This window comes from Oncorhynchus masou, unplaced genomic scaffold (genome assembly GCF_036934945.1).
Source record: "Oncorhynchus masou masou isolate Uvic2021 unplaced genomic scaffold, UVic_Omas_1.1 unplaced_scaffold_2549, whole genome shotgun sequence".
NCBI lineage: Eukaryota > Metazoa > Chordata > Actinopteri > Salmoniformes > Salmonidae > Oncorhynchus > Oncorhynchus masou.
This window is the reverse complement of record NW_027008997.1, coordinates 45,352-56,010: the sequence shown is the minus strand read 5'-3', so window position 1 is coordinate 56,010 and position 10,659 is coordinate 45,352. Positions and strand designations below refer to the sequence as shown.

Sequence of the window (10,659 nt, the reverse complement as noted above, 5' to 3'; positions counted from 1 at the left end):
TTATCTTGGCCAGGTCCCAGTTGCAAATGAGAACTTGTTCTCAACTAGCCTACCTGGTTAAATAAAATAAATAAAAAATCAAATCCTTCGTTTGTACATCCTTTTCCTGTGAATGGGGAATATTCTTGAGTCTGTTCCGTTACTATCATATGCTTGGGTCTCTTCCGTTACTATCATATGCTTGAGTCTGTTCCGTTACTATCATATGCTTGAGTCTGTTCCGTTACTATCATATGCTTGGGTCTGTTCCGTTACTATCATATGCTTGAATCTGTTCCATTGCTATCATATGCTTGAATCTGTTCCGTTACTATCATATGCTTGAATCTGTTCCATTGCTATCATATGCTTGAATCTGTTCCGTTACTATCATATGCTTGAATCTGTTCCATTACTATCATATGCTTGAATCTGTTCCGTTACTATCATATGCTTGGGTCTGTTCCGTTACTATCATATGCTTGAATCTGTTCCATTGCTATCATATGCTTGAGTCTGTTCCATTGCTATCATATGCTTGGGTCTCTTCCGTTACTATCATATGCTTGAATCTGTTCCGTTACTATCATATGCTTCAGTCTGTTCCGTTACTATCATATGCTTGAGTCTGTTCCGTTACTATCTTCCTTTGTACAAAATGTGCTCCAGATGTTTTGCGGGGTTGCATTGACATTGCTTAACACTTGGCCCACTTGGCCCTCTGGATTCCTAGAGACCCAATGGGGTTGCTTCTAAAATAGCACTCTATTCCCTATATAGTGCACTACTTTTTGACCAGGGCCTATAGAGCACTAGGGAATAGGGTGCCATTTTGGACGCAAGTGGTGAGGTCATAGTTGTCCAGAAATGGCTGATTATGTGATTTCATGTTCACTCAGGCCTCCTTGCTCTGGACTGGACCTCTGGATTCACATAGTAGATGCTTTGTTCTGCCAAGACAACAGATAGGAGGGCAGACAATAAACAGATCAATATTTACAATGTTGTTTGTACTCCACTTGTTACCGTTTTCTCAGGGCAACTGGCTACAAATCTTACTGCTGTGGTTGCACATCTCTCTCTAACTTCCGGGAGAGCCCATTTAAAGAAAATACAAGTCAAGTTCATGGGGCGTTGTTTTCATGCGGGCTAGTCCCTCCCATGACACAAAACACCATACAGCAGCATGTCAACACACTCTCATGTTGAGAAGAATAAGAAACAGTTAAAGGAATCGGACAATCTATTTTCTGGACTTAAAGATCTTGGGCATCAGCGAGACCAACTCTGAAGTGAACCGCTTATCCAAAAAGTTGTTTATATCATAACCAAACATAGAAATGGGAAGAATACATATCTGCGTAAAACGGACGTTCATTTTCGTCTGTGTCTTGATCGGGGTAAGTTATCGTCCAGTCTGTTGGCCTGGACGTATTCGAGTAGATAAACCCGTTTTTTTTATAGGAGCATGTTGCCAATTATGGCTGTCGATACACGTTTTTTAATACGACATTATTTGTTTACATTATGGCTGGTTATTTTTGTAACTTCAACGCAAGCAGTGAGAGTTGCAGTTTACACGGGACGGAATAAAGAGTGGTGCCGCTTTCATCAACAATAATGAGCGGATTGTTTTATAGTGCGGTATCAAGACAAGCACACAAATTAAATATAAATATTCTATTTAATGTTGCAATTGGGCTGCTGGGCTTTAATCTTTCACTGGAACACGTTTTTGAGCTTTGGTTTGTGGGTGTGTTCAGCTTATTTATTTATTTTTCGGCCTTTTAATTTGTCCTCTTTGTTTATTAACTGCTAAATATCTTAAAGTTATTTGTTATTTTTTTATTTTTTTTATTTCACCTTTATTTAACCAGGTAGGCTAGTTGAGTACAAGTTCTCATTTGCAACTGCGACCTGGCCAAGATAAAGCTTGGCAGTGTGAGCAGACAACACAGAGTTACACATGGAGTAAACAATTAACAAGTCAATAACACAGTACAAAAAAGGCGAGTCTATATACATTGTGTGCAAAAGGCATGAGGAGGTAGGCGAATAATTACAACCTTGCAGATTAGCACTGGAGTGATAAATGATCAGATGGTCATGTACAGGTAGAGATACTGGTGTGCAAAAGAGCAGAAAAGTAAATAAATAAAAACAGTGTGGGGATGAGGTAGGTGAAAATGGGTGGGTTATTTACCAATAGACTATGTATTATCATCTTCAAATAGGCCTATTGACCTTAGTTATCACGTTTTTGTCAGAATATTAGGATAGTCAATAACTGATATTAGATTTTTATAAACAGCCTACTAAGTAAATATTTCAGCTATTCATTTCTTAATAATGTATAATTTCTTAGTCTATTTATAAATGAGGTATAATATATGTAAATACAATTTACTGTCTGCTTACAAACCATTTGTAGATGGTGTTGGTCAAATGCATTATTGAAGTTATGAAGAAATGGATCCCTCAACTCCTCTGAAACAAATGACTATATCAACCTTTACTGTGCATTATCAGTAGAATTCCCAGTATAATACCCTGTACATTGTAATGATTGTATCAACCTTTACTGTGCATTATCAGTAGAATTCCCAGTATAATACCCTGTACATTGTAATGATTGTATCATGTGTTGTATTCTCTTCAGATCATCAGCACCCTCTTGCTGGCCATCACATTATTTGGACATGGGTACTTCCACCAATCAGAAGAAGTAATTCTGTTGTTTTTTTATAGCTCCTATTACATTTACTAATTATATCATATTGATTTCATTATAATAATGCTGTGTCCATCTAGCCTGGTCCCAGATCTGTTTGTGCTGTCTATCCAACTCCTACAGTGTTTAGCATGACAACAACCATAGGAGTTGGCTATACAGCATAAACAGATCTGAGACCAGGCTAGAATCCAGCAGTATCATTGTAATATTATGATTATAAACCCAGAATTGCCATATCATTAGTCTGGCTTGTCTTCCTATGCACAGATAGAGGAGATGCTGCCAGGGATAGTAGTTCTGTATGTCCTAGAAGCAGCAACCCTGGTCCTGTCACTCTTTGGGGTCTATGGCGCTCGGAAGGAGAAGAAATGGACTGTGGTTCTGGTAAGCCTGACGAGACCTGTCTCAAAGTGTTAGCCTGATCCCAGATCTGTTGGTTTGTCTTGGATAATTATCATAGGAGTTGGCTACACAGCACAAACAGGTCTGGGATCTGGCTACCGACTTGACTTCTCTGCTGCAAACTGTTCCTTTCTGATAGGTAATGGCCATACAACTCAACTGGAACCAGTCAACACTTTCCCCATGACATGTTTCCCTTAAAGTGGGTTCGTTTGAATGAACCTTAAGTATTGATTTTGCTTGACAACCCCAATATGTGTGTGTAGTTTTCTGTAGGTATGTCACTGGCCAGCCTATACCTGTTTGCGGAGTGTGTGAAAGCATATTCAAGCAAACACGAGGTACAGTAGTCTATATATATAAACACACAGGTAACTGCCAAAATGATGGAAAACACCAACATAAAGTGGTTTAATAGGGCGTTGTGGCAGAACAGCTTTAATGCACCTTGTCATAGATTCTACAAGTGTCTAGAAGTCTATTGGAGGGATGCGAGACCATTCTTTCACAATAAATTCCATAATTTGGTGTTTTGTTGATGGAAAACACTGTCTCAGGAGCTGCTTCAGAATCTCACATAAGTGTTCACTTGGGTTGAGATCTGGTGACTGAGACAGCAATGGCATATGGTTTTACATCGATCGTTTCCATGCTCATCAAACCATTCAGTGACCTCTCATACCCTTTGGATGGCAGCATATCATCCTTTTTTATTTTATTCAACCTTTATTTAACCTTTTTTAACCTTTATTTAACTAGGCAAGTCAGTTAAGAACACATTCTTATTTACAATGACGGCCTACTTGTAAAGCCCCCCTGGCCAAACCCTCCCCTAACCCAGACGACGCTGGGCCAATGGGACTCCTGATCACGGCCGGTTACGATACAGCCCGGGATCGAACCTGGGTCTGTAGTGATGCCTTAGACCGCTGCACCACTCGGGAGCCCTAGCCATGGGGAAGTAGCCATGGTAGCCAAAATCATTTTCATACTGTACATGACCCTAAACATGATGGGATATTAATTGCTTAATTAACTCAGGAACCACACCTGTGTGGAAGCACCTGCTTTTAATATACTCTGTGTCCCTCATTTACTCAGGGGTTTCCATTAGTTTTGGCAGTTACCTGTATATATCTTCATTTTCTAATTCAACCTTGAGACAATATTTGTTTGCTGTTCTGGTGAAAAGATATTTAAGAAGTTATTGTATGATGGCGCAATGCATCTGATTCTTGATAATTCAATGTATGTATCTGTCCTTTTCAAATTCAGAGCTGATTATAGCTTTCAACTGTGACTATAACACTGAATATAAACTTGATTAATTTCAAGATGGAGGAGTTAACCAGAGAGGAACATCTGGCGATGATGCCTCTGAGTGGAGCGAAACAAAAAGATATAGAAACGATATACAACATACAGACTAACGTGAGTCATCTTCATTTAATGCTTCTTATGGTCTCTGCTTGTGCCAATTCAATGTGCCAATTCAAATTCCCAGAGTGACAATTCAATGTATGTGTGTCTTTAGGGATGGTTTTCCATATGATGTAAACCAAGGCCTGGACTAAAACACTTTCTCCATGGAGGTTTCTCCAGGCCTTAACTATATATGGTAATTGTTTGCCTAATTGTTTTTAAAATGCCTGTTGTGCTGTTACCTTCACTTTCAGTTCAAATGCTGTGGGCTCCTACAAGGCTACCAAGACTGGGGAACAGACATCCCCCTCTCCTGTCTCTGTTCTGATGAGGACTCAGCAGACTTTACATGTGTGAGTCTGCTGTGTTAAATACCTTAACTTGATGCTGTTGATGATGTTGTTGTTGTGTGTATGCTGAGGAGGATTCAGTGTGTCAGTCTGTGTTAAATACCTTAACTTGATGCTGTTGATGTTGTTGTTGTTGTGTGTATGCTGAGGAGGATTCAGTGTGTCAGTCTGTGTTAAATACCTTAACTTGATGCTGTTGTTGATGTTGTTGTTGTGTTTATGCTGAGGAGGATCTGATTCAGTGTGTCAGTCTGTGTTAAATACCTCTGTTATGTCTTTTGGTAAAAGAGCAATACATTTTTTATTCTATTATCTTTAAAATGTGTTTTTAAAACAAAATTAAAAAAAAGAGACGATAAGGACAGTGACAAGACGACCATAAACTGAGGAAGATGTACATGACAAAACTCTAAAAGACCAACAAATACCATAGAACACATTTGGACCAGACACATAATGGATGCCAAGCTGCAGCCTAATAGGAAATCATGCAGCTAAAGTAGAGCACTGTTTTAAACCATGTCACATTCTATTTCAGGTTGCTCCTGGTAACAATACAAGATATGTTATTCACTATCCCAACAGTGATGTGTCTGAGGATGATGACCACAAGGGATTAACGGATGAACACATGCTGGTATATAAAGAGGTACAATCATGTCATTCCACTACACCATTGCATTCCCACTTGGCAAAAATGGGTTGAATAAATGTTGTTTCCACGTCATTTCAACCCCAAAAATCAATGTCATGATGTTGAATCAACGTGGAAAACTGATTGGATATGCAGAAAGTCATCAACATGAGGGCATTTTGTCTATTTTTTTACCCAACTTCTAACCTTAATCTCATGACATGGTGAATTTTATGGTTGATTTCATGTTGAATTCACTTTAGATGACAACTCATCCGATTGTAAATCAAAACTAGATGTTGAACTGACGTCTGTGCCCAGTGGGTTGTCATACTTCTAGCTTGGTATAGCGACATACAACTACACAAAGTTTACATCATCATTGATACATTGAAATAACGGATACATCAATTCAATCAATTCATGTTTTTTTGTTGTTCAAGTTCTGATATAATACGGACCTCTAATACTCTTGTTTTTCTCACAAAATGATAAATTTTTCACTTTCAGCCATGTCTTCCCATCCTGATCTCTGAAGTAACATTTATAATGAACCTGTTAATATGAATATTAACAGCACCTAGTGTTATCGGTATGTATTTCCATTCTGTCTTTACTAATTCACCATTCCAGGGTTGAGGTCAATTCAGCTTTCAATTCAATCAATTGAATTCAATTCCTGAATTTGAAATTGTCCATCGTTTTTTTAATGTGGATTTTTCTATTCAGGAAGTGAATTTCACTTGACAATACCTTAATTGAAAACTGAATTGACCCAAACGCTGTACCATACTTTTTTTTACCATAGGTTTCGAGCAAAGGCCTTATTTGATTCAACCATTACCACCTTCCACATTCAGTGATGCCGGTTGACGAATTATATATTATGATGGTCTGTGTTCCACCATTTTTCTGGTAAAGTGACAAAAAAACGTAGTAATTTAAGGTACTCACATGATGCAATATTGACTACTCGCCCTGCAACAGCAAAGCATAGGCCTAGTACTCTCTTTAACCCCTTTAGCTCATAGTGAAAAACCACAACACACATGGTCTAGTAGTGTACCCTCTTAAACCTTGGGAGCTGGATAGAGCATGTTGAGAAGAATGACAGGAGTCAGAAACCTTGAAGATTTCACATGGGTGCTTATTGGGTGCTTCTCTCTTCAATACAGTTTCCAGTTGTCTCTCTCTCATTCCACTCTCTTGGCTAGTCTTATACAATTCCAAATATCCAACGTACTAAAACACTATTTGTAAAAAGGTATAAAATAGTAATTTATCTCATAGATACATTATTCAAATGTAATTCTCAAAATATCTCTAAATACAGCAAGTTAGAATGTTTCCACTCTGTGTGAATGTTCGTTGGTCCTGTCTCCATTACTACGACAGGCTAGCTTGACTGGAGCTAACTTTAGCCGACGCTGGCTCTGTGCTAACAGACTTTTATAAATCAATTAAACTATCAAAACCTCATTAAGAAAAATCACAATTAATCACATTTCGCTTAACTTGGTGTTTCATATCCTATGCTTTATAATTCGCTCACTGTGGTAATGTTTAAAATATTTACTTCTCTCTTCAGTTTTCAGTTGTCTCACTCATTCAAATTATTCACTGACTAGGCAGGCTAGCGCGAGAGCCACTGTAGAGAGAGACTGCATGAAGCAACCACTACTAGAGCAAGCGGCTTCCTCAGTGTGCCGAAAAAAGTGGAACACCCATTGACTATAAATAGTGTAAATGATTGCAAAATGCCTAAAACGTGGCTACCATATACCTCACTATCTCCCACATTTCAGGTTGGCAACATAAGGAACCCAAACATGAGCTACCATATACCTCACTATCTCCCACATTTCAGGTTGGTAAGACAAGGAACCCAAACATGAGCTACCATATACCTCACTATCTCCCACATTTCAGGTTGGCAAGACAAGGAACCCAAACATGAGCTACCATATACCTCATTATCTCCCACATTTCAGGTTGGCAAGACAAGGAACCCAAACATGAGCTACCATATACCTCACTATCTCCCACATTTCAGGTTGGCAAAACAAGGAACCCAAAATGTGCTACCATATACCTCACTATCTCCCACAATTCAGGTTGGCAACATAAGGAACCCAAACATGAGCTACCATATACCTCACCATCTCCCACATTTCAGGTTGGCAAGACAAGGAACCCAAACATGAGCTACCATATACCTCACTATCTCCCACAATTCAGGTTGGCAACACAAGGAACCCAAACATGAGCTACCATATACCTCACTATCTCCCACAATTCAGGTTGGCAACACAAGGAACCCAAACATGAGCTACCATATACCTCACTATCTCCCACATTTCAGGTTAGCAACATAAGGAACCCAAACATGAGCAAAAAACGGTACTATTAAAACAGAAAGTATCACCCCTTTTCCACAGCAACTATTTCCCTTTTTCTTGACAGAAACCTTGGGGGGTTTATTTATTTAATGCATTATACTGCCATTTTACTATGATAACGCATAATAAATAAATAGGGTACCATATGGTATTTCCAAATATTACACAATCCATGCTTCCTTCCCTCCTCCGTCACTTGGCTTGGAGTAACCACTGATATCATAAGATTTACAGCAGATGTGTTATTTCAGTGATTAATAAAATGGAATGAACAAGCAACCCTGAACCATAAGTGAGAGCACCAGCTGTTCAGGACGACTGCGTGATCACGCTCTCCGTAGCCGATGTGAGTAAGACCTTTAAACAGGTTAACATCAACAAGGCCCCAAGACCAGGATGCGTACTCGGAGCATGCACTGACCAGCTGGCAAGTGTCTTCATTTACATTTTTAGTCTCTTACCCAGTCTGTAATACCTACATGTTACAAGCAGACCACCATAGTCCCTGTGCCCAAGGACGCCAAGGTAACCTGCCTAAATGACTATCGCCCCACAACAGTCACATCTGTAGCCATGAAAAGCTTTGAAAGGCTTATCATGAATCACATCAACACCATCATCCCAGACACCCTGGACCCACTCCAATTTGCAAACCATCCCAATAGATCCACAGATGACCTAATCTCTATTGCACTCCATACTGCCCTTTCCCACCTGGACAAAAGGAACACCTACGTCAGAATGCTGTTCATTGACTACAGTTCAGCGTTCAACACCATAGTTCCCTCCAAGCTCATCACTAAGCCAAGGATCCTGGGACTGAAAACACTCCCTCTGCAACTGGATCCTGGTGAACACCTCTCTCTGCAACTGGATCCTGGTGAACACCTCTCTCTGCAACTGGATCCTGGTGAACACCTCTCTCTCTGCAACTGGATCTTGGTGAACACCTCTCTCTGCAACTGGATCTTGGTCTTCCCAACGGGACGTCCCCAGGTGGTGAGGGTAGGCAACAACACATCCGCCACGTTGACCGTAGTGCATACGGCCCAGTACATCACTGGGGCAGAGCTCCCTGCCATCCAGGACCTCTATACCTCATTGTGTATCCATTACTACGTGTTTGACTTGTCTATTATTTCTCTATTTTTCTTTCTCTCTGCATTGTGGGAAGGGCTCGTAACTAAGCATTTCACTAATAGTCCATACCTGTTGTTGATGAAGCATGTGACAAATACAATTTGATTTGAAGGATGTTTTCATGTTGACAGTCATTATTAAGACCACTAATATCACACACTGTTAAAAATCATTTCTTAAACCCTCAAGTTCAACTTATGTTTATTGTCTGATCTTTGTAGATCAGATTCATCACTTTGGCCGATTTGCTGCTCGGCAGAGGGCGCCGCCATCTTTCTTCTGTGTCTCTTCCACGTCAACAGCACGCAGATGTAAACACAGCACCTAAAACAGCCGTCACCGTCTATACACCCCCTCTAGTGGTGGCAGTTAGTACTACGGGACCTGTCACGGGTAAACACTTCGGACATTTCCAACTACGACACAATCCACGCTTCCTTCACTCCTCCATTCATTGGTTCATGTAACCAGTGATATCATAAGTGGAGTGGTGATAGCTTCAGACAATTTACCGTAGATGTGTTATTTCAGTGATTACTAAAGGGAATTAGGAAGGATGTTTTCAAAACAAGACCCTCTTCAGTGTTGAGTGTCATGTTGACAATCAAGACCTCACAGGAAACAACTGGACATACTGTATGTGCTCAGTTATGTAGTACTCTCCAGCATTTCAAACCTACTGTAAAATAACTATGCACACCTATCCTCGTTGGTTGGCCCTCGCTTCATACTCGCCGCCAAACCCACTGGCTACAGGTTATCTACAAGTCTCTGCTAGGTAAAGCCCCGCCTTATCTCAGCTCACTGGTCACCATAGCAGCACCCACTCGTTGCACACGCTCCAGCAGGTATGTCTCACTGGTCCCCCCCAAAGCCAATTCTTCCTTTGGTCATCTTTCCTTCCAGTTCTCTGCTGCCAATGACTGGAACGAACTGCAAAAATCACTGAAGCTGGAGACTCATATCTCCCTCACCTGCTTTAGGCACCAGCTGTCAGAGGAGCTCACAGATCACTGCACCTGTACACAGCCCATCTATCTACCTACCTCATCCCCATACTGTATTTATTTATTTATCTTGCTCCTTTGCACCCCAGTATCTCTACTTTCACATTCATCTTCTACACATCTACCATTCCAGTGTTTAATTGCTATATTGTAATTACTTCGCCACCATGACCTATTTATTGCCTTAACTCCCTTATCTTACCTCATTTGCACTCACTGTATATAGACTTTTTGTTTTGTTCTACTGTATTATTGACTATGTTTTGTTTATTCCATGTGTAACTCTGTGTTGTTGTATGTGTCAAATTTCTATGCTTTATCTTGGCCAGGTCCCAGTTGCAAATGAGAACTTGTTCTCAACTAGCATACCTGGTTAAATAAAATAAATAAAAAATCAAATCCTTCGTTTGTACATCCTTTTCCTGTGAATGGGGAATAGTCTTGAGTCTGTTCCGTTACTATCATATTCTTGAGTCTGTTCCGTTACTATCATATGCTTGAGTCTGTTCCGTTACTATCATATGCTTCAGTCTGTTCCGTTACTATCATATGCTTGAATCTGTTCCGTTACTATCATATGCTTGGGTCTGTT

The 10,659-nt window shown here is 40.1% G+C and overlaps 1 protein-coding gene across 3 annotated transcripts; it reads left to right on the top strand.

The window, feature by feature from the left end:
* The first annotated feature begins 1,151 nt into the window (after nucleotides 1-1,151).
* On the top strand, nucleotides 1,152-10,456 carry LOC135533643 (tetraspanin-8-like). Of its 3 annotated transcripts, none has more exons than XM_064960935.1 (9): nucleotides 1,152-1,379; nucleotides 2,639-2,704; nucleotides 2,981-3,097; nucleotides 3,382-3,456; nucleotides 4,451-4,546; nucleotides 4,792-4,890; nucleotides 5,426-5,536; nucleotides 6,032-6,113; nucleotides 9,282-10,456. In XM_064960935.1, the coding sequence occupies exons 1-8, from the start codon at nucleotides 1,320-1,322 to the stop codon at nucleotides 6,086-6,088; spliced, it is 681 nt and encodes a 226-aa protein (XP_064817007.1). In that variant the 5' UTR covers nucleotides 1,152-1,319; the 3' UTR covers nucleotides 6,089-6,113; nucleotides 9,282-10,456. The 3 variants fall into 3 exon arrangements, with proteins under 3 accessions (XP_064817007.1, XP_064817008.1, XP_064817009.1); XM_064960936.1 differs by lacking the exon at nucleotides 9,282-10,456 and adding an exon at nucleotides 6,330-6,411; XM_064960937.1 differs by lacking the exon at nucleotides 3,382-3,456.
* The last annotated feature ends 203 nt before the right edge of the window (nucleotides 10,457-10,659 follow it).